Genomic DNA, 24394 nt, shown 5'->3' on the forward strand with positions numbered 1-24394 from the left:
ACGAATTATGTAACCATGTTAACTTCTCTAAAAAATAAATATTAATAAATGTTTAAAAAAAAGAATTTGCTATCTACCCCAGAATTAGAAAGACAGGGGCCTCAGGAGACTACTTTCCATAGATACTTCACAAAGATATGAGGGTCCAAGTTTTGTAAACCTCATGGTGCTATATGAATGTAGGCAGTTATTAAGGAAAAGATTAACCCACAATGTTTGTTAATTAATCTAGTTTTAACTCAGACTGTTCTACTAGTACCCTGTCTCTGCTTGTAATGAGGTTGGGGGGGTACAGTGTGTGCCCAGGAAAGGGGTACTCCTGTGAGGCATGACAGTCCATGACTGTAGCGATACCAAGTTTTAATGAAATGAACTGGCCTGAATTTATCACATAAAAAACATAGGTATATCAAGGATCTTTGCTTTTTTGAGATAGATCTGCAGCTAGAACAGATCTCAGAGGTCACTAAGTCCAATATCCTGATTTTACAGTTAAGGAAACTAAGGCACAGAGAAATCAAGTCACATAGGAAATAAGTAGACAGACCAGATTTTGAACCCAAGTCTTGAAATTCCAAATCCAGCACTCTTTCCACAGTACCATATATGAAGCACTGATACAGATCTTAACCCACTTTGGTAGATAATCCTTCTGAGCTTGTCCCTGGTCACCTACCCAATAAGTATCTAAGGAAAGATTTGAACCTAGCTCCTTATGATCGCAAGTCTGGCACTCTAAACATTAAACCAAGTTGTCTTTCTAGCTGAATAGCACATAAAACAGAGTCTATAAACACTCTTTTTCACAAGCTCCCAAATATCAGGGTGAAGGAGAGAGCCAAAATCACGACTCTATTAATAAGTCTTATGATCCAATTAATTAGACCTTGTTTTAATCAGCAAAAGATTTCAACAGCATAATTTTCAGTCTTACTCTAAAGCATTAGCATACTATATTATATACTTAAATACCAGCTTTGATGCAAAGTATAACCAAAGCAATGTAATAATACTTCCTTATTAAATTTCCAGTAGTATCCATCACATACAAGCACAGAAAAGAACTGAAGTTCAACAATCTCACAAAAATATTTCCAATGAACAGCTGATTTTCCATTCCACTTAAATGACTCCAGCCACACACACACAGCCACAAACTAATTGCTTATAAATATTTAAGACACACAAGCTGGTTAATGAGTCAACTGGTACTAAGGGCCTAAGATTCAAAAAGGACAAATTCAGAAGAGTTATAGTCCAGTAGTTGCTCATGTTTATACATGTTAGGTTGATCCATTTCAATCCAGTCTCAATTTATGGCCCTAAGAAGGTCAATGGTCAGATTTCAGAAAGCTGGAGTAACCCAGTCAAAAACTTGATTCAACCAATATGAGTCAAGATTATTACATAGGTAAATATCAATCACAAAAATCCACTTTATGGGGCTTCCAAGTAATTTTGTTATAACAGAAAGCAGTAAAGCATAATTAGTGTACTAGGGGGATAGGGTAGGGGAGCACAGCTAGGTAGCATAGTGGATAATACCAGGCCTGAAGTTGGGTGAACCTGGATTCAAATCTGACCTCAGACACTTCCTATCTGTGTGACCCTGGACAAGTCACTTAACTTCAATTGTCTAACCCTTACTGCTCTTCTGCCTTGGAATCAGTACTTAATATCACTGTCGAAGAGACAAAGTACACATGTGAACACACATGGTTTGCTTTTCTGCCTATTATGTAAATGCCATGGAATCAAGTTTGTAAGTTTTGTTTTTGTTGGTTTTTAGTTTTTAATTTTTTTAATCAATACTCAATATTGATTGTAGGATAGAAGATAAAGGTTTAAAAAAATATAGTATAATAGATTCCAAGTCAGAAGAGACCAGGAGTCAAATCTCTTCACAGTCACCTACCCTGAGCCCCCAGGCAAATCCTTTAACATCTTTGAATGTCACTTTCTTTTTTAATAAGATAGATATAAATTCCTCCTTCACAGGATTACTGAAAGAATCAAAGAAACACACAAAAAAAGCACTTTTTAGCTTTAGCTAGACAAAATGTTAGTCGTTGAATGTTGTCTTTCCTATCTTTGAGGAGGCTGAAGAAGGTGAAAGGAGATTTCAAATTGATGAAAAGAAAAGCTTTATTGGAGCTGCTCTCCAAGGGAATTAACTACCCCAAAAGCTAACCAGTTCTCAGAAGGCCTTTAAGCAGAAGTTGGGTAGCCAATTATCAGTCGACGATAGAGAAGAGGCTCATGTTTTGGATTGAGGTTGAAGTAGATAAGCTCTAGGTTCCTTCCTCCAATTTTGCAGTTCTACAAAGGAGTTAGGCAAGGTTTCAGGCTGCCCAGAATGAGGAAGGAAGTGTCATTAAAAATTAAAACCAACAACGATAAATCCCTTACCCTTCCCTCGTCCTGCTTCCTGGATCTGTGTTTGTGAATGGACTTCACAAACTTGAGGATCTGGCTTTGTTTAATGGGTGAGGATCTTTCAGAGGTAGGGAAGAGGAAAAAGTATTTTAGAGTGATGTCAAGGAGGCAATACACACACACACACACACACACACACACACACAATTTTCCTTTCCTACCCACCATGCAAGTGCCATGGAATCAAGCTTGTAGGAGTTTCTTATTTTGTTTTGTTTTAATGTAGACTTCCCCAGCTCCTCTCTGCCACCATGATCATACATGCAAAGTATAACATTTGAGGAGACAGGAACCAAAGAAGCAAATGTTTGCTGTCCAAGCTGTTCTTTGTAAAGAATTCATAATTAACCAGAACAAAAGCAAAGTATCAATAAATCAGCTGCCAGAACCCCAGACAGCTTTACTACCCAGTATCTTTCTTTGCACTGACCACTTCACTCAATGCCCAACTGTATTACTAACATCTTCCCACAGATGGGAATTTTCCAAGGGAAACCCTTTAGGATCAAGGCAGAGATTCTAGCTTCTTCAGTAAACTGTTCTAGAGTCATAATATTCTTGGGGATAAGTCCTTCCTTAACCATCATGAATTTAAATGATATGGGTTTCTCTCACAACATGGTTAACATGGAAATATGTATTTTATGAGAGCACATGTATGAGATACATCATATTAACTGCTGTTTTGGAGAGGGAAGGAGAGAACATAGATTTGAAAAATGTCAGAAAATGATTAAAAATTGTATCAACATGTAAAAAACTAACATTTTTTTAAAAGAACTTCCTTAAATTTAGATCAGATCTCTGAAATGTAAACTCCATTTCTTTTTATCTTCAGTAGAAATCTTCTTAAATTAAGCCAGACAGTCAGCTAAGCATCTACCCAAGAGAAAAATAAAGCATGACAGAAGAGAGCTTTCTTTCCCACTTGATTGTGGAGCAGGAAGTCTTTGAACATCAGGAAAAACTTCAAAAATGGAAGTCCTATTTCAATTATCATGGCTCCTGTCCCAGGAGATACGTACCTGGCAGAGACTAAAGTTGAAATGGTTGAAAAATGACTTTAAAACCTTTTTTTTAAGAGTCTTAAAGAGTAGTAGAGGGAAACATCTCCACTGTGAATAGACTTCCATCTGATTTTCCTGACTTAACAAGAGAGGGGCAGCTAGGTATCACAATGGACAGAGCACTAGGCCTGGAGTCAGGAAGACCTAAGTTCAAATCTGGCTAAGATATTTCCTAGCTGTGTGGCCCTGAGCACTTGCCTTGCCCAACTGATACTAAGACAAAGGATAAAGATTTAAAAAAAAAAAAAAAAAGTGTATAGCAGCAGTGGTTTTGGAGCCCAAGACCTTGGGTTTGAATCCTGGCTTTGTGATTTCCTATTTGTATAAGGTATATATTTTCTGAGCCTCAGTTTCCTCCTCTGTAAAATTAGGGAGTTGGACTAAATGATCTTCATTTTATGGTTCTATAACCACTAGTATAAAAATTCTGCAAGCCAGGAAATTTGCTAAACATCATTTGTGAGAGATTGTATCATATACCATAAGAATTAAAAATAAAATACATAGGTCTCTGACTAAGAAATTTCCAACCAACAAAGAGAAGCAAGATCAGTTTTCAGGTTGACTAAGAACAAAGTAAAAGTGATAGCATTAAAAATGTCCGAGAACAGCAAAATTTTCCTCCAGAGAAAACTTTATAGAAGTGAATTTTTAGATGGGAAATGGACTATTCTCTCTCTGTGTCTCACACACACACACACACACACACACACACACACACACACACACACACAGCCTTTTTATTCCCTTCCTGTCAGTTTCTACTTTTAGTGAAGTTTTCTTAGCCGTCTAGACAAGATTTCCCTTTTGGAAGGCCTTTTGCCTCTAGTAGGCAAGTATTCTATGCAATAATAATTTTTCAAGTCCCAAATTATTTAGAAACTGCCAAATATGCATATATATTGAAACACACACACACACAGACACACACGTGAGATGCAATTTAATCTACTAAGAAGCTATGATTAAAATTAGGGAAATTCTATTTTTTTAGCCATTTCTGGAAAAGGGAAGAAAATGTGAAAGCAAGATTAAAATTAGCCAGCAAAGAAATAAAGAAATGAAAAATGACTTTAAAATACACTTTAAAGAGTGAAGATAACAGAAAGAAATATGCCTACTCTGGTTTTCCTGCCTTGTCAAGAGGAAGATATTTAAATCACTCCTGGTTTTTTGTTTTTCTTTTTGTCCTGACCATTGCCATTGGTAACTCTCTTCTACCAATCAATGCACATCTGCAACTCTTCTATAGTCTTAGGAAAGAAACTGCTTTTACAATATTCATAAAATTAAAACCACTCAAATCAGGTTGGAAAAAGATGATGTGCTCAACTTCTCTCAACGTGGGTGCCACAGGACTAAAGGAAATAAGACTAAGAAATGATTTGTTTTTGAGCAAGAAAACCCAAGCATTATGTGTATTATTACCTTATCCTTTAGGATAAGAGAGTAGAGGAATCATGATCCATCATGTTTAAATCAAAATTTATATTTTCTAGCCACCCTTCCCCCAGGGTTTATACTCTAAATTCTAAATTAACATAGCATGAATTAAAGATGAGAATTATTTCTTCCATGGGATTACAGAATCACAGATATATCCCTGGAAGGAAGCTCAGAGGCAAACCTCATTTTACAAATGTGGAAACTGAGAACCAAAGAGGAGTCTTTCCCAAAGTCCCACAGGTAGTATCAAAGCCAGGATCTGAAAACAAGTCCTTTAATCCCAATAGCCTATGTCCTTTCCACCACACCACAACGACTGTGCCTTAAGTAAAAAAGTTAAAACATAAAAAACGCTAAAGTAAACCTTTTAAAGTTAGGTCCAAATGGCCTATTTGCAACTATATTTTACATGCCTTGGGGCACACTATAGTGTAAGTATTCTATTTTCATGATTTGAAGATAAGAGAATAGTCTGGCAGAAGTTAACCAATCAAGCTGACTTGAAAATTAACACAAAAAAATACTTATTACAACCCTTGATTGTATAATAAAGATAGGGTGGGGATGGGAGTGTTTAGGGAGGAAATCCTTTCTATATGATATAATGTTTTAATTGTAAAATAAAACTGCTGAGCTGAAGGTTCCCATAGTTTCTATTACAATTCCCATACAGGAATACTTAATCAAACTTTATCACACCATTAGGTAAGTGTTGTTGTTTTTTGCATAGGAGGTGACGCTTGACTGCTTATGAAAATCTATTCCACTAAAATGTCAAAAGGCAGCTTTACTCACATCTCCTCCCCACCCTTGCAACCAGACCTGGCTGCCCTTTAGACGATTTCTAATTTCATCCCACTCACTTCTGGGCCTACTTCTTCTACCATACACAATTCTCCAGGGGCTGTATCCATCTGCTCTGCCTGTTCCCAACTTAAGAAGTCTCCATATTCTGAGGCTTGGTCACAGAGACTAAACAAAAGACTTCTGGCAGGATCCAGACGATAGGCAAAGCTAGATTTGAAGGACCTTTTTTCCCTCAGTGAGGGCTGGCAGAAAACAAATACCAGAAGTGGCCGTGCCAGCCACAGAAAAGGAAATTAAAACTTCCTGTCTGGGAAACCACTAAACTAGATTCTATTAAATTATTTAGGTGTACCTTAAGAGATTCCACGAAAAAGATTTTGTAAAAGGTGGGCCTGAAAAGACATTTGGGAAATAGATCATAGGCTAGCAGGGAGGCAAAATAATAGCTAATATTTATGTAGCTAGGACTAGGGCTTGCAAAATATTCAGCACAGATTATTTCATATAACTCTTGCAATGATCCTGGGGGATAGGCCCATCATATAGATGAGGAAAGCAAGGCAGGCACAAGTTTAAAAAATTACTTGCCCAAGATCACAAAGCCAGTTAATTGTCTGAGCAAGGATTTGAACTCGGTTCTGATCCCATCTCGGGTTATTTTATCTATTATTCCATTTACAGAATTTTAGTTCTCTAGATATCTGTTGAACCTCTTTCCCTGTCAAAAGCTAACTACCTTACTTCTGTGGGGGATACGACATCCTTCTAGTCATCCAGCTTTACAGCCTTGGAATAATCCTCATTTCTTCATTCTCTTCTTAAATTAGCTGCTGGAACTTGTTGATTCTATCTACACAACAATTTTTGCATCCAGCCTACCTCACCAGGGTGTTAGAGGAGCAAATAAGATAATATTCGTAAAGCACTTAGCACTACCTGGCACATAGGAGGTATCATAAAAATATTTGTTCCCTCCTCTCCTCCTCTTTCTCATTCATGCCACCACAATCTTAACGCAGGTCCTCATCACCCCTCACCTAAATTAGAATGACAGCCCCACCCCATTATTTCCCTTGTATCTAGCTTTTCCAGTTCATCTTCCACACAGATGACCAAGTGGTACTCCTCAAGCATGGTTCATATGCATGTCATTCTTCTACTCATGAAGCTACAGTGGCTCCCTATTACCTCTAGGAGAAGATAAAATACGAAGTGTTCACTCTTCACAATTTGGCTCCAACCAATCTTTCAGACTTTATTGCCCACCACTCCTCATCACGCACACTACCTGCCAGTCCAACTAGCCTCATGCTCACCATACACAACATTCTAGCTCCCACTGCCATGTCTTTGCATAAGTTTGGAATGCAATCCTTCCTCAAATATGCTTCTTGGAACCTTCAAGCCATAGTCCAAATGTCAGCTTCTTTCCAGATTCCCCCAATTGTTGGTGCTCCCAAAGTCACTTTTACTAATCTACATACATGTTGTTTCCTTCCAGTAGAAAGTTGTCTTTGTATCCCCAGCACCTAGCCCAGTAACTGGCATACAGCAATGATTAATAAATGCTTACTGGATTGGACCAATTAGGTTTAATTTTGCATGTCTCCAAAGGGTAGAAAGATTAGCAAAGAGAAGCTGCAGAGGCAAAACCAGCCCTGATGCACAGGAAGAAGGGAGACAGGGAGGGGGAGGGAAATAAAAAATTGTTCTAAACAATGAGAGCTATCCAGAAGTGAACTGATTGCCTAAAAGGCAGGACATCTCAAGGCAGTACAATGTAAAAGGAATTCTTATTTAGGTATGGAACACTACTTATCTTTGAGGTCCTTTCCAACTGAGATTCTGAGATACCATCAATCTGCGCCAACATGTAGCTACATTATTGGATGAGTCCTTTTCAAACTGAAATGTAACAGTTTAGGAGTTACAATCATTTTTTAAATGTTTTTTAAAAAGATACTCAAGTATCAAATGTTTTATAAATTCACTTTTAAAAGTATCTTTTGTGTATTAGGAGCTACTGCCAAGATGACAAATCAGATGAAGATAATTTTGAGTAGTTTTAAGTCTGGGAAGATACAATTTGTTCCTTTGAAGTTGAGTGTAATTCATTGAGGAGAGATAAATCTGTATAGAAAGGGAGAAAATCATCTGAGGCCCTACTTGCATATATTATCCACTCTGATTCAATAACCAGAGGCTTAGGAAGAGAGATTGTATAGACATTTAACATGTTTCCTAATTTGTTTTACGCTCCCTGTCTTCCAGTGTCTTAATTTTCTAAGATTCTATGGCATCATTTGATCCAATTTTATATGAATTTCTCATGATAACAATCCAAAATGGTACTAACAAAATCAAAATGATTCCTTGAAGTCAGTTCTGCTTCCTAGGAAACATTCTAAAAGAGTTAAAGGGATGTTAGAAGCACCCTCCCTCTCCCCTGCCTACCTATAAATTCTCAGAGAGATAGTCCAACCTCAGAAATTACATCAAAATAGCAAACAAATGAGGTATAGTGAAAAGAACACTAGATATGAAATCGGAGAATCTGACTCTAGCTGTGCTACTTATTGACTGTGTAAGTTCTCCTTGATTACCTCCAATATCTCCCAATCTTTTAACTCCCAACAGCAATGTTATATCTGACCAGTATGATCTGTACTTATTCCTTGGCACCATTCACATGGTTGGGGGATCTATCTGCAGACTAGATGCCAAACCCCAAGGCTACCAGTTACACAAAGACCAAATAACTAGGGTTGGCCATTGCTTAGACATCACTATCACCTATAACTAGATCTCTCTATGAACTCAAACCTTAAAATAAACCTTTCAAAACAATACCCTATGCTGCCATCTCTCCCTGGGTATTACTCTTACACATCCTATTATTTGCCATCAGTCTTGACCTTCAATCCCTCTCTTTTCTCCAAATCTATCACCTCTACTCTGACCTCATTTATTTTCTCTTTAGATTCTTGACCCTAGCTTGGAATAGTTCATTATACTGTTCACCATCCCTGAATCAATTCCCCCTTGTAATATTGCAATTCCTGCCTTATCTTTGTTATTAAATCACTTATGACTATCTTCCTTCTCCACTTTTATTCCTATGCTTCTAAATCAAGTAGAAGAAGCCTCAAAATAATACCATCTGGATTTCCTACAAATTCATGTTATTTAACATTAGCAGGGTCCTACTATATGGAAATCTCTTTATTCCTTAAATAATGCATTCCAAACCTCCTCCTTGGGCTCATGATGCTCTTATTCTTCTCAGCAGAAAAACAAGTCATCTTACTTTGATAAGAAAATTGAGATCATTCACTATGGATTCTCTCATTTCAGCTCTACACCTTAAAATTCCTATAAATCACCACATATCCTCTCTTCCTTTGCTCTAAGCTGAGGAAGAGGTGGCCCTTCCATTACCAAAGCTAACCTCTTGGTTCCATCCCCTACTGCCTTCTCTAAGAGCTATATACAGCAATTATTTCTACCTGTCTTATTTTTGATCTTTCTATTGGTTCTTTTCTGTAGCCCCTGCCTCTCAGATATATTCTCCTCTTTCCTTGGCTATCACAACTGTTGCTTTCTTTGGGCTCTTCTAGCTTTCTGAACACTCCTGTTCAGTCTCTTGATGGTTCATCATTCCTATTCCTAATCATGGATATCCCAAAGGCTGGAACCCCTTCTCACTTAAGTCCAGCATCAAACTGTCAATTGCCTGCTAAGCATCTCAACACAGAAGTCCAATGAGTCTATCCTAAATGGAATTTTTCCAACTTAAATCTCCCCACTTGTAAAACTCTTGCAACTCCTTCTGTTGAAAATACTGCCATGTTCAGTCACCTAGCTTTATTAACTTTGGAAAAATCCTTTCCTCTTTCTGTCCCCTCATTCTTTGTATTCAGTCAGCTGTGAAGACTTAGAACTTCTGCTTCTATAACATCTGTTACCTATCCCTATCTTTATATTACCACAATTACTACCCTAGCTCCCGTCTTCATCATCTCTAGTCTTAAATATAGTAAATAGCTTTATTAATTGTTTCCCTATTTCTAGTCTCTTCCCTCTATAATCCATCCTCTACATATCTGCCAAAATTTCTTCTAAGGCACAGATCTGACCCTGTGTCACTTGTATTCAAATAGAAAAGACCTTGGCTCTTTATTGACCCAAGGATCACATTCAAACAACTCAGCCTAATATTTAAAGCCATTCACAGTATGACTTGGAACTTCCTTTCCAACATTGCTTCACATTACTCTTATTTACTCACGCTTATTTCAAAGTAAGCCAACCTCTATTCATTTCCCAAATGTTCTGTTCCATCTCTCATCTCAGTGCACTTGACATCCCCCATGTCTAGAATAGACAGTCTCAGTCTACCTCTCAGAACCCTTATCTCAGGCATGTTCTCAATAAAGCTTTCCCTGAACTCTCCTGGTGTCAGTGCTTTCTCCTTCCACAACTTACATAGATTAAATTTATTTGTATATATTGAATTACCCAGTAGAATGTAAGTTTGGGAGTAGTCACTGATTTGTCTTTGTTTCCTTACCATAGTGCATTACATGTAGTAGGCGCTTAATAAATGCATGTGTAATTGAAGGAGATAAGACTGTCTTGGCCATGGAAAAAAGGAAGATCTCAATCACAATGAGGTACTACAAGTAGTGTCTGAAACAAGGCAAGCTGAGACCAGCCAGGAATACAGTAAGGCTACTGAGATTTGACCTGTTCCTTCTCTTCATTTTTTATTTTTTTTTTAAACCCTTGTACTTCGGTGTATTGTCTCATAGGTGGAAGATTGGTAAGGGTGGGCAATGGGGGTCAAGTGACTTGCCCAGGGTCACACAGCTGGGAAGTGTCTGAGGCCTGGTTTGAACCTAGGACCTCCTGTCTCTAGGCCTGACTCTCACTCCACTGAGCTACCCAGCTGCCCCCTGACCTGTTCCTTCTCTAATGAAGTTGTGAGTTATGGAGGAGGTTGTATCTAAGGGAAAAGAGGACTGAAATTGTCCTTATTTGAGAATATGGTTGAGAGTGTTTTCTGTTGCCTTATTATTCATTTTGACCCCAATTAAATGATTTACTATGCTGTTCTTTGTTTGGCTGAGTCTGTTAGCTGTAAAAAGTTAGCCACAAACATCTCTCCAAGACAAGCTCCTTTAACTAGGCTTCTAATTAACATTCAATGGATTATGGGGGCAGCTAGGTGGCTCAGTGGACTGAGAGCCAGGTCTAGAAACAGGAGGCCCTGGGTTCAAATCTAGCTTCATACATTTTCTAGCTATGTGACCCTGGGCAAGTCCCTTTACCCCTTTGCCTAGCCCTTACCACTGTTCTGTCTTGAAACCAATATAGAGTGTTGATTCTAAGAAGGAAGGTAAGGGTTTTAAAAATATATTCAATGAAGTGAGGGAATCTTTCAGAATATTAAAAACAAAAATATCACATTAAAAAAGGAAGGAGTGAAGAACTTATTAAGTACCCACTATGTGCCAGGCACTATGCTAAGCACCTTACAAATAAGATTTTGTTTGACCCTCATAGCAACTCTATAAGGTAGTTGTTATTATTATCTGCATTTTATAGATGAGAAAACTGAGGGAGGTAGAAATTAAGTGACCTGCCTCAGGTATACAACTGGTAAATGTCCAAGGCTGAATTTGAATTTAGATCTTTTTGACTCCAGGCTCAGAGCCCTATCCATTGTGGTCCCTAGGAAATTTGGTACTTGGAACTTAGTCAAAGTGGGTTCTTGACATACTTTCAAACCTGTCAATTATGGTAATGGCCAAATTATCTGGGTGCTCCTTTAATGAGCATTCTAATAAAACATTCCCTGTCACTTTGCTACCTCACAAGAATGGAGGGGAGGGAAAAGTATATCAACGGACATTTAAGACGATATGCCGTACCCTGCCATTGTGGCATATTTGGTCACAGCTTTTGGAGCTGGAAGGAACCCTAGTGATCCCAATCAATTCCCTCTACCCCTGCCCCCATCCATTTTAGAGATGAGGATACTGAGGCCAAAAGAAGTTAAATGGCTTATGGAGAGTCACTATGGTCATAAAATTGGATTCTCAAGATTTGAATCAAGATCCTTTGCCACAACACCCTTTGCATGACACCATGCAAAGATACAACATACCTGAATACACTTCAGAAAAGCATTAACAAAGACCTTTTAGATTTCAAAACTGGCCGGTTTTCTAACCAGATTTTGTGCTAATTAGAACCATAACTAAGGCAGAATAACAAGGGCTTTGAAATGAAGAAAGTGCTGAAAGCATTTGAAATCCTTCAGGAGACTAGAAGCACCAGAGTACAATTTAGCAGATAACATCAGTGGCTGCATCCCAATCATTCCACCTTGGGCTCTTCTCCTCTCCCCAACAGCTTTCTCAGGAGTATGAGTACCTTCTGTACTATTTGTTCCCAAAGTATATTAAGTCAGGAAATAAGCATTTATTAAATGCCTGCTGTATGCTAGGTGCTGGGCTAAGCTCTAGATATTAAAAAAAAAAAAAAGTCAAAAGCCAGCCCCAGCCCTGAAGGAGGTCACAGGCAAATCATGCTGCTTGTGCTGGAGGTATTTTGTGCTATTTAATCCATGTGCAAGGATAATTAATTAGAGCTTGAAAACCAGTTGTTGGCAGGTGATAGCAGCTGAGAGGATCCAGTAATTCTAGTGCCAACTCATAAGCCTAGTGTGAGCAAAATATACATGGGTATATTTTTATTTGGGGTTGCAGACTTAGCTCCTTTGATCGAGTAGGGGAGTAAAGCACATTTTCCTGCCTGGCTAATGAATGGAGGCACTTTACTCTATGTTCCTTCTTGGATATGACCGCTTTTCAGCAGAAAGTTAGTGACTGGACATATGCCAGTCTACCTCAGAGAAATGCTCATTTTCAAAGCTAAGAAAGGTCCAATTTGGACATGGAGAAAGGATGCAGCAGAAAACGGGAAAAGAGTATCTGAAATTTCCCTCCAAGTCATTCACAGGAACAAGCACTTAAGAATAAAGATATGGGAGTAGTCAGGTGATTCCTTAGGCTCCTACTCTTAGAACTTTAGGCTTTGTGGAAAAACGTATTTGAACTAAAGCAGAATGAAATAAGCAGAACCAGGAGAACATTGTACACAGTGACAGCAATACTGTCCAATGAACAACTGTGAATAATAGCTATTCTCAGCAATACAATGATCCAAAACAATCTCAAAGGACTCAAGATAAAAAATGCCATCTGCTTCCAAAGAACTGATAAGAGTCTAAATCCAGACCAAAGTAATTTTTTTTCACATTCTTAATGGTTTTTTTTTGTTCAAGTTTTCTTTCACAAAAGGATTAATATGGAAAAATGTTACACATGATTGTACATGTAAAATCTATATAGGATTGCTTACCATTTCAGTGGGGAGGGCAGAGAGAGGGAAAAATTCAAGACTCAAAATTCTTTTGAAAATGTTAGAAACTGTTTTTTACATGAAATTGGGGGGGGAATAAAATTAGAAAAAGAAAAAAATAACTTTAGGCTTTGGGTTAAATAGAATAAAATAATTTCTGTCTCTTAAGAAATTAGCTTACTAGTTCATTTCCAAGATTTGGCTTTAAAGCTATCTTGAAACTTAGAGCACAGGGGTAGCACAGTGGATAGAGAACTACGTCTGGAGTCATGAGGATTTGGGTTCTCAGACACTTCCTAGATGTGTGATACTGGACAAATCCCTTAGACGCCTCATTTGCTTAGCTCTTTGTCCTTCTGTCCTAGATTTATTACTAGGATGGAAAGTAAGAGTTAAAAAAAAAACTCATGGCATAAATCAATGGCATCTAATAGATGGAGTGATTGAAGGCTATGAAAAGGCAGTTTTCAAAAGAAATAACCACAATGAAAAGGCAGAAATGGAACTTAACCACATGAAAGAAAGCTACAGATGCCTAAAACTTTGAGTTTTTACCTCACATCTAGACAAAGACAACAAAAATGCAAAGGTATACTATTGCACTGACAGTGGAGCTTGTGAAATACTCTATTTTGGAAAATCATTTGGAATTATACTAAAAAAGCCAGGTAACTCTTTAAGATCTACAATGGAAGAGGGAGATCCTCACCTGGAGTTCCTAAAGCAATGAAATCATGAATGTCTCCCCACCCACCCAAAATCAGAAAACTTGAATCCACAAAAGTCACAAATCCATACATTGTCCCAGACCCAGCAATACCACTTTGTTCAGTCATGTCTGATTCTTGGTGATCCCATTTGAGGTTATCTTGGCAAAGATAATGGTGTGGTTTGCCATTTCCTTCTCAGTTCATTTTACAGATGAGAAAACTGATGCAAATAAGGTTAAGTGACATATCCAGGGTCATCCAACTAGTAAATGCCTGAGGCTAGATTTAAATTCAGAGAGCTGAGTCTTCCTGACTCCAGGTCTGGTGTTCTATCCATGTTGCCAAATAGCTGCCCAACAATATCACTACCGGGCACATATCCTCAAAGATGGCAAAGAAAAAAGGTACCATACATAACAAAAATCATCATCATAATAGAAAAAAATTGCAAGGAGAAATAAAGAACAATAGATTGAGGAAGTGCTAAACAAATTGTGTCATATGAAAGCAAGAGATTATTATGGCATGAGAAATGATGTATGAAAATTTTAGAAAAATTCAGGAGGATCTTATGAGATAATGCAGAAATGAAGTAAGCAGAACCACAAGAATTTACCACAATAATGAAATGGAAAACACACTGCAAGACATAAGAGCCCTCATCAGAACAATGACTAACCACGATCTCAGGAACTGACTTTGTTGCTTGCCTCTACATCTCAGAAGAGAGGTCATGTGCCAAGTGACCACATTTTGTTTTGTTTTTCTTAACTGTACTCCTTTGTTACAAAGGAGGGTTCTCTGAGGAATGGGGTAAGGTAAACATCAATAGATTATTTTTTTAATTCATTAACTTTTCTCTTTAGAAGGAAAAAAAATCTACCCTTTCCCCTAATATTTGATTTTTCAAGATTTGAGAAAATTCAGAAACTCAACAAAATCCTTCAAATTTCTACTTTTCCATTAAAGAATTTATTGTAGCCTAGACCTTGCCACTCTTCTGTGTTAAAACTGATACTAAGACAGAAGGTATAGGTTTAAAAAACTAAAAGAATTTCTTGTAATGTGTGAGTATGAGTAACAGGTGAGCAATTAGAAAGACCTTAGGTATCATGTAATTCAATCCCCTCATTTTTATAGATGAGGACGCTGAGGCCCAGAGAGGTGAAGCAGCTCTGTGGGTCACTGAAGGCTCAAATCAGGAGATCTAAATTCAACTTCCTGCTTGCCACCAACTCCCATCTACTCCTTTTTCCATTAGACTATAACTGTTCTCAATTCCATCCCCTACTTCTGGTCTGAAGTGAAGTGATACACCACCAGAGGGTGCTAGGGACTGAAGAACACAAGCCCACGAACCCTTAGTGGATTATAGAATTTAGAGTTGGAGAGATTCTTGGAGATATTTCATCCAATGCACTCATTTGGAAAATAATTAAAAGTCATAATAAAGAAATGGCAAGTCCAAGGTCACTTTGGTAGTAAGTAGCAAGGCTAAGACACAAACCTGGGTATTTCTCATTTAAAGCAGTGTTTTTACCATATCAAGTCTTACCTCTTCTACACTTCCCGGCTTTAAAAACCTTCCCTTCCTTCTTAGAATCAATATTGTGTATCAGTTCCAAGGCTGAAGAGTAGTAAAAGCTAGGCAATGGAGGTTAAGTGACTTGCTCTGAGTTAGAAAGGCAGGAAGTACCTGAGGCCATATTTGAACCCAGGACACCTCCTGTCTCTAGACCTGCCTCTCATGCTCTTTGTGGTGGTAAAAAAATTAGACCTGCCTCTCAATCCACTGAGCCACCTAACTACCCCCTTCTACAGTCTTAATTCTTATACCTCTGGCCTTTCTTTTCTTTCTTACCCTCTATCATTACTATCAAAAATAAGGGATTAGTCCTATTCCTTCATTGTAGTCTGGCATCCAAACTCACAACCCAAGCCAACTACTCTGTGCAAAGTCATCAATTATACCCTCGTAGCCAAATCTACTGGGCTTTTCTCAATCTTCATCCTTCTTGGTCTCTGAATCGGACAAGGTTAACCAAGCTCTCTAAAAGGTTTGGAGATGCTGCCTTTTCCTGATATTTCTCCCTTCTCTCTACTACTTCTCAGTCTCCTTTGTTGAATCACATATTCCCCTTTCTATGAGAAATTCCCCAAAGCTCTGCCCTGGGTTCTTTTTTCTTCTGCCTCAACACTTGTTCAATCATCATCTCTATGCAGATGACTCCCAAATCCTTTTTCCCCAAAAGTCCAATCTAACATAACCAAATGCCTTTTGGTTATTTCAAACTGGATGTCCCTAGAAATCTTGAACTCAGGATATCCAAAACAGAACTCATTATCTTCTCCCAAAATATATCCCTATTTCAATCTTCCCTATTTCTGCTGAGAAGACCCACCATCTTTCCAGGAACTCAAGGCCTAAATCCTCAGTGCTTCATCTTCATCTTCTCATTCTCACTTACTCCACGTATCTAGTTACTTGCCAAATCTAGTCACTTCTGTCCACAATATTGCTCCCACATGGTCACTCCTCTCTACTCATACAGGTAGAACCTTATTTCAATGCCTCATCACTTCTCTATGGAATTATTTTAATAGGATCTTTAAAATATTTTATATTATTTTCTTATGCCAAACCTACATCCCTAGAGCTCCTTCTGCTAAAATGCTTACTCCTGTTCTATTGAGCTAGTTACTCTGTCTTTTAGAGGCCCTACAGAATACAACTATAACTGGAGGGTAATTAAATAAGTTGGTCTATGGCCAGGACCTTCAATTTCATATATAATAGAAGGAAAATTGATGGCATGAGGAGTATCTAAGAGGAGGTGCGGCCACAACTGTAGAATCTTGTACCCAAACATAGACTACTCTGAGAAAAAGAACAAGAAGAAATAAATGCTGAACCACAGAAGGACAGGTCAAACATAAGGATGTCCTGATCAAGAGATTAAAAAAAAAAAAAAAAAAAAAAAAAAAAGAACACTCTCTAGGGGAGGTTTTAGACTCTTTAGGGAAGGAAGTCTCTGTAGAGTTAGAGCTGTCAAATCTGGAGTTCTGTGATAGGAAGGGAGTCTAGATACCCTCTTTTTCTATTTCCCCAACAAATATTAAATAAAAATCAGTTTCCAGTTAAAATATGCTCTTCCTGCCTCACTGCTCCCTCTAAAAGAATCATCAGTCTTATTTGAAGTACAAGATTCTTAAACCTTCTTTCAAAATGATTTATTGAGCACATATTATATGCAATGCACTGACCTAAGTAATGAAAATAGGCTTTTTGGTTGGGGGGGCAGGATTTAGGAGAAAAAAAAATTAGGGGCACAGTCTGCAAGTCTATTTATTTTATAAACTCTTGTTAGAAATATGTTGTGTTTCTGTTTTTTAATCAGGGCATCCCTAATGATCTGGAATATGGGATCACTATAGGCATAAGACAAGATCCCTGCCCTGAAAAGCTCACAATATAGTGGAAAAGCCATATTAGGGTATAGAAATATGAACGTAAGATCAAATTCATAAGCAGTCTTTACGTAGGCAGTCAAAGTCATAAAACTAAGCCAGAAAAACACTTGTTAAAGCTTCCTTCTACAGCAAATCAGTTTTACTACATAGTTGAAAAGAAGCAAAAGGACTTTTTCAGTAGACAAAAATAAATGTCAACATCTTCAACCAAATATCTCTACTTCATTCAAGGCAGCATTCACCAGCACCAAATTTACACAGTCATATGAAGCGTCTGTTCTCCTGGCTGACAAGAATTGTAGAAGTAACAAATTTTAAAGGGGAGTCAAAGGAATAGAAGGGCTGCTAGGTGGCACAGGGGATAGTGTCAGGCCTGGAGTCAGGAAAGCTTATCTTCTATGAGTTCAAATCCAACCTCTGATACTTTGTGACCCAGGACAAGTCACTTAACCTTGTTTAACTCAGTTTCCTCATCAGCAAAATGAGCTGGAGAAGGAAATGGCAAACCATTCCAGTATCTATGCCAAGAAAACCCCAAATGGAGTCACAAAGAGTTGGATGTGACTGGAAAAAACAACTGAACAACAAAAAGGAAGAGAAGGTTGAAAGCACATGATACAGTAATAGCTGACAAAACCCAAAGAGGACTTATAAAAAGCCCACACTTTTGGAACTCAAAATTTAAACAACAAAAAGAAGGTTAAATACTATTTTTATATATAATTGGGAAAAAAATATTATTTTTTAAAAAACACATATATCACCAATTCTCAAAAGGCAGCAAGCTGGAGTGAATTAGCATGAAGGAAACAACCTTTCAAATCAGTGTGAGGGAAACAAACTTACAAACAAATGTTGGTAGCCTCTGAGGCTTTCACTGTATGGCCGTAATGCAAACACACTCATTCCTCATTTAAGCTTCTATCTGTTCCAGCAGGCATTTGCTAAGCAGCTTCTATAAACAAGGCACTGGAGCATACAAAGGTATAAATTCAGAGAGGTATAAACACGTGAATCCTTTAGGAAAGAAAAACAAGATCCTCATTCTGAAAAGCTTATAATATGGAGGAAAAGCTCTATTAGGGCATAGAAATATGAACGTAAGATCTAATTCATAATTTATCACCGAGGATCTGGGGATCAAATAATAAATAAAGGCTTCCCCAAAGGAGTCAACAGGCACTTATAGCCATGAGCCTGGAAGGGAGCTAGGGATACTCAAAATTTTGAGTTCTTCTATAAACTATGGTTCAGAGTCATAATGAGGTTGTGCTGCTTAAGAATGAAGGTAAGTGGGGAAGGTAGGTGGCTCAGTGGATTGAGAGTCAGGCCTGGAGATGGGAGGACCTGGGTGCAAATCTGGCCTCAGACACTTCCTAGCTGTGTGATTGGGGGCAAGTCACTGAACTCCAATTGCCTATCTCTTACCATTCTTCTGCCTTAAAATCATGATTCTAAGACAGAAAGCAAGGGTTTAAAAAAAAAAAAAAAGGAATGAAGGGAAACATATAAACCATAGAAAGAATTTGACTAGAAACAATGAGAATGAAGATTTTAATTTTAGTCCTTAAATTTCAGCTAGCTGGAAAATTCACTCATGTAGAGGGATACTAACTAACTCTGGAGGGATCTGTCTGTTTTCTTCCAAACAAAACTGGCTGAGTTAGTCTTGGAAAACAAGAGGTTGGGACGTGAGAATTAGACATAGAAAACAACTTTTCCAACATTAAAACCGCATTTAAGTTTGGCAAAAGCTAATCAGAACAAAGAATTCTAAAATTTGATTCACAATTGACTCAAGCCTATCCAGCTCCTGCCTCCACCTCCTTCCTCTTCTCTGTACAGAACATTCAGTCTCCTATTTCCATCCATACCTTTGGGGAGGCTGTCGTCCCCCATGACTGGAGTCTTCTGTTTCTTCACATCTACCCTAGTTCAGCTTAAGGCTCAGAGGCAATCTATTTCCTTCGAGAAAGCAATTCTGATTTCTCTAGTTTTTAAGTCTCTTCTCTTTCACCCTAAGAGCTAGGTGATATAGTATATATAGCACTGAGACTGCAGCCAAGGAGATCCTAGTTCAAATCACGTCTCAGACACTTACTAGCTGTGTGACCTTGGACAAGTCACAACCTCTATCTGCCTCAACTGCCTCAAGTATAAAATGGAGATAATAGCACCCACCTCAAAGACGATTAAATAATATTTGTGAAGCACTTAGCACAGAGTCTGATACATAAGTGCCATGTAAACATTTATTTCTTTCCCCATTAAATGACTACATATTTATTTTATGTATGTATATATATATATATATATATATATATATACACACACACATAATATGTACTTATCTGTGACACCATTAATCCCCCAGTTCAAGGGTTTTTACCCTGAAGTCCATGGACCCATAATGGATCTAAGGATGTGATTAAAATTCCCTAGAGAATGTATCTTCATTTTGTAATTATTATTTAGCAAAAAGCAGGAGAGGGTGAGGGAGAAGGAGACATGAGCCCCAAATGGCCAGCTAGCTCTTTCAGCCACTTCCTTGGCCTGTAGGCTGAGCCAGCTCAGAGCCAGAACATACACCCTCCAGATGCCTGGTTCCAGGAAAAAAGCCAACTTCCTGCCCCCTCCATGTATTTTGCTCTTCTCCATGTCCTTTTCCCAAGGCTCTTTGACTGAAGGACTGAGACCTCACTCAGGACAAGTGGCAGGTCTTTTGGGCTCAGCTGCACAGTACATGTGCACTCTTCTCCATGTGGCTTTGCCTGCTCATTTAATGACTTTACCCCACAAGAGATTTCTTGTTTACACAAACAGAGAACTTGTCTCCACCCTGCCTTAGCCTGGGGGGCAGAAGCCAGTTTCTAGCATTAAGATGAAACATAAGATGAAACATTTTTAAGCTTTAAAATCAGAAGTTGTTTTGGGGAGCCAAAAAGGGGTACAAATGAATATTAATTTTCCACATTAAAAAAAGCCTTACTTTTTGTCTTAGAATACTAAGTATCAATTCCAAGGCAGAAGAGTGGTAAGGATTAGGCAAGGGAGATTAAGTGATTTGCCCAGGGTCACATAGCTAGGTAGTGTCTGAGGCCACATTCGAACCCAGGACCTCCCATCTCTGAGGCTGGCTCTCTATCCACGGGGTCACCTAGCCCCTAAGAGTAGATTTAGGAGAGTCTATGAATTTGAACAGGAAAAAATTTTACATCTTTAGTTTCCATTATAACTCTATGGACTTTATGTATTTAAAAACATTATTTTGACTTTACTATTGACTTCATCAAATTGCCAAAGAGGTCCAAAAAGATTTTTTTAAAGGGGGTGGGATGTAAGAAAATCTGCCCCAGCAAAACAAAAGCTCTTTGAAAGCTAGTGCTGTCTACCTGTCTGGGGGAGGGGGGTCATCTTAATATAGCAAGATGCAACCCCTTTAATCACTCAAATAATCAGAGAAGCCAGGATAAGATGCAAACAATTGCAGCTTTATTGCTTATAGAGCAAAGGACAGGGACATTGGACTTGAGTCAGAGACCCAAAGGCAATGTCCCAAGAGCTCCGGATGATCTCCCAATTTATAGAAAACTAATATAATGCCCTCCAACTGTGCCTCACATAAAGGTTTATGTGAGAAACTGGGAGGGGGAAGGGGGCAGGAAGAGCAAAGCTGTATCTAATAGTAAGCTAAAGATTCAAACTTAACCTCTACTTGGAGTTTCAGGAATATTGATCTAATATTGTTACTACCAACCAAAAACGTATAGAGAATAATACAGTAATCTCGTACTAACTGACCAAAAAAAAAAGTTGGCACTGTCTCATTTTTGTATTTATATATTTCACCAATGCCTAATAATAGTGCCTAGCAGAGAGTAAACACTTAACAATGCACATTGAAAATGGAAGGCTCAGTGACCGCATGTGAAATTACATTCCCTCCAAGCCTTTTAACTCCCCTAGACAGCCATTGTTTCAAAAGAAGAGATGTTTAAATGCATGCACAACATGCACACACATATTATTTGATTTACAAGAACAATAGGATGAGGAGGTAATCAAGGTGGCTCAGCAGACAGAGCTCTGGCCTGAAGAGGGAAGGTCCTGCCTTCAAATCTGGCCTCAGACACTCCCTAGTTATGAGACCCTGGGCAAGTCACTTAACCCCCATTGCCTAGCCCTTACCACTCTTCTGTCTTGGAACTATACTTAGTATCAATTCTAAGATTGAAGAAGGTAAGAGAGAGGAGAGGAGAGGACAGAAGAGAACAGGAGAGGAGAGGACAGGAGAGGAGTGGACAGGACAGGACAGAAAAGAATAAGAGAGGACAAGAGAGGAGAGGACAGGAGAGGAAAGGACAGGAGAGTCTTACTCCTGAAATGACAGAGACTGGGAAGCTAAAGGTGTTCAAATACATCTAGCAAATGCTTTAATACTTCCATTCTTTCTAAACCAAGAACATCATGTAAACCTAGTAAGTCTCATACCTTCCAGGTGCTTTAGCAGTGCTCTACTGCTATTGCCATGAGCTGAAATGAGAACAGTTTTGCCTCTTCTCAGTTCAGGTGCAATCCTTTCAGTCCAATAGGGAAGCAGCCTATCCAACACTTCCTTCAGGCTTTCTGCCCGTGGCAGCTGATCCAGTGGCACATCACAAACTTTATACCTCCGGTCATTGTAGATTTCGTGATAATAAGGATGAGATTCCTCAATGGGAGGTGGAGTCACGTTATAGCTTCTTCTCCAAATTCTTACTTGTTCTTCGCCATGATTCAGGGCCATTTTCTCCCTATTGAGACCAATGAGAGCCCCATAGTGCCTTTCATTTAGTCGCCAGGAACTCTCCAATGGAACCCATTCCTGTCCCAACTCTTCCAGTATCAGCCAAGCGGTATGGATGGAGCGATTAAGGACAGAGGTAAAGACAAGATCAAATTCGAAGTGGAGGGCTTTGAGTTGCTTGCCACAGTCCCGAGCTTCTTGTACCCCTTCGCTGCTAAGTTTCTGATCCACCCAGCTGCAGAAGCGATTCTCCTTATTCCAAGCTCCTTCTCCATGCCTTAACAAGACAAGTTTATACTTGGCCATTGTGATAATGAGCTTCCCTAAAGCTCTTGAATGGATCCACACTTAATGCTGGTGATGCATCTGGAAAGAGGAGGGGGAAAAGGCAAAATGAGGAAGGCTCCTCCTTCAACACTCTCACTTGGAAGACAATATGTTTTGTTTTATGGACAGCTTCCAAGGTAAATTAGCATCTGTTTGAACAACTTTTCACATCATACCTAGCTATTCACTCATGGGTTAGAGCACACTCTCTGACTATACCTTACAGATAATTAATTATAGGGGGCCCGGTTAACTTAAGTGTTTTGATGGCAAGATAGTATGCATTAATTATAGGGTATCAATTAACAGAATACCTACTACACCCAAATGGTATGTGGTGTTTCCTCCAGATGTATGGGCAACACATTCAGAGGAGAGAGGATTTAGTAAAATAAACTGTGTCAGAGGATGACTGGTAGATGGGAACACGCCTAACTTCTAACAGACAGTGCCTCTGGCTTTGATGAAATCCCACCCACTTTTAAGTGCCCCACTTTTTCTCTCTAGGGAGGAAGGAGGTAGAGAAAAGAAATGATTCCCTAATTGTGAAAAGCTTACATTTCCTTTCTTCCCAAAAGTCTATTAAAATAGTTATCCCAGAAAAAGAGCATGAACATATTTAAGTTGTCAGCCATCATTACAACTACCCATATTTATATCAAGAACACTAAATATTTATTAAACACATAGCAGATGCTAGACACTGTGTTAGATATAAGAAGAGGGGAAGAGGAAGAAATCCTTTCCCCTCCAAGGACTTATTTTGGAGGAGACTATGAACAAAGAAATATATTTATAAAATAAACACAAGACAGCTCAAGGAGGAAAGACAACAGCATCATTGCTTTGTTGTTTTAAAAGTGCTATTCTTACAACAACCCTGGGTGAGCTGGGTAGTACAACCCATGCTTTACAGATAAAAAGACGAGGCTCTCAAGTGAAGTGACTGATCCAGAGTTACAGAGCCAATAAATCAAAACCCATATTTAAGTGAATGTCCCTAGACTTCAAGTCCAGCACTACAATCTCATGTTCCCCTATCATCATTCAAAATGAAAAGCCAAATGCCACAACAGTCCCAAAGCAGGAATCTATAAGGCTCCACATACAATTGATAGCCATGGAAAAAACACATGATTTAAAATTTGAAAGCCATAAAAAATACACGGAAAATGAACTCAAACTGGAAACACTCACCTGATCAGTCAGAGGCATTTAACTCAAGACAAGTCTCAGACCTGATATAAAGGGGAAGCCTCTGGCAGGAGAAAACAAGGCCACAAAAACAAGTTATCCAGTGCAGCTGTTTAAAGTTGCCTGGAGGAGCAGATAAAAACCAAGCAAGGTCTGAAGGGGGTCAGAGAGGAAAGACACAGATAACATGGCCTTCACACATGCACACTAGCCACACCCTTCCAACTAAGGAAGGACATCTACTCCAGGGATGGAATTAAGTCAGTTTTGCAACCAATTACTTATCACAAATAGGAGGTGTCAAGCCAAACAACTGCTTAGCCCCTGAGGGGGCCAGTTTTCCCCTCTTCCCCATCCCCCCCTTTTTTTAAACCCTTATCTCCTGTCTTAGAATCAATATTGTGTCTGTGTCCTTAATATCTCTGGCAGTCACTTTAGAATAAGGTTTTCAAATACATAAAATAAAGTACAGAATTAACAAAGGAAGCATATTAAAATACAGTTTATCGAAATATTAGGTGGGGCAGTGGATAGAGTTCTGGGCCTGGACTCATTTTCCTAGGTTCAAATCCCACCTCAGATGCTTACCAGCTGTGTGATCCTGGGCAAATCACATTACCCCACTGGCCTCAGTTTCCTTGTCTGTAAAATGAGCTGGAGAAGGAAATGGCAAACCATTTCAGTATCTTTGCCAAGAAAACCCCAAATGAGGTCATAAAGAG

At 38.7% G+C, this 24394-nt stretch overlaps 1 protein-coding gene across 1 annotated transcript in view; it reads right to left on the reverse strand.

Moving 5' to 3' along the window:
- The window catches only part of BPGM (bisphosphoglycerate mutase), a 32704-nt gene extending 8996 nt beyond the window's left edge, over positions 1-23708 (reverse strand). The window contains exons 1-2 of the mRNA XM_044678236.1: positions 23676-23708; positions 21857-22517 (exon numbers count right to left, since the gene is read on the reverse strand). Coding sequence (XP_044534171.1) covers positions 21857-22457 — 601 coding nt within the window. The 5' untranslated portion in view covers positions 22458-22517; positions 23676-23708. The remainder of the gene's footprint in view (positions 1-21856; positions 22518-23675) is intronic.
- Between the last annotated feature and the right edge of the window lie 686 nt (positions 23709-24394).

The sequence above is a fragment of the Gracilinanus agilis genome, chromosome 5, assembly GCF_016433145.1.
Source record: "Gracilinanus agilis isolate LMUSP501 chromosome 5, AgileGrace, whole genome shotgun sequence".
In the NCBI taxonomy this organism is placed as follows: Eukaryota; Metazoa; Chordata; class Mammalia; order Didelphimorphia; family Didelphidae; genus Gracilinanus; species Gracilinanus agilis.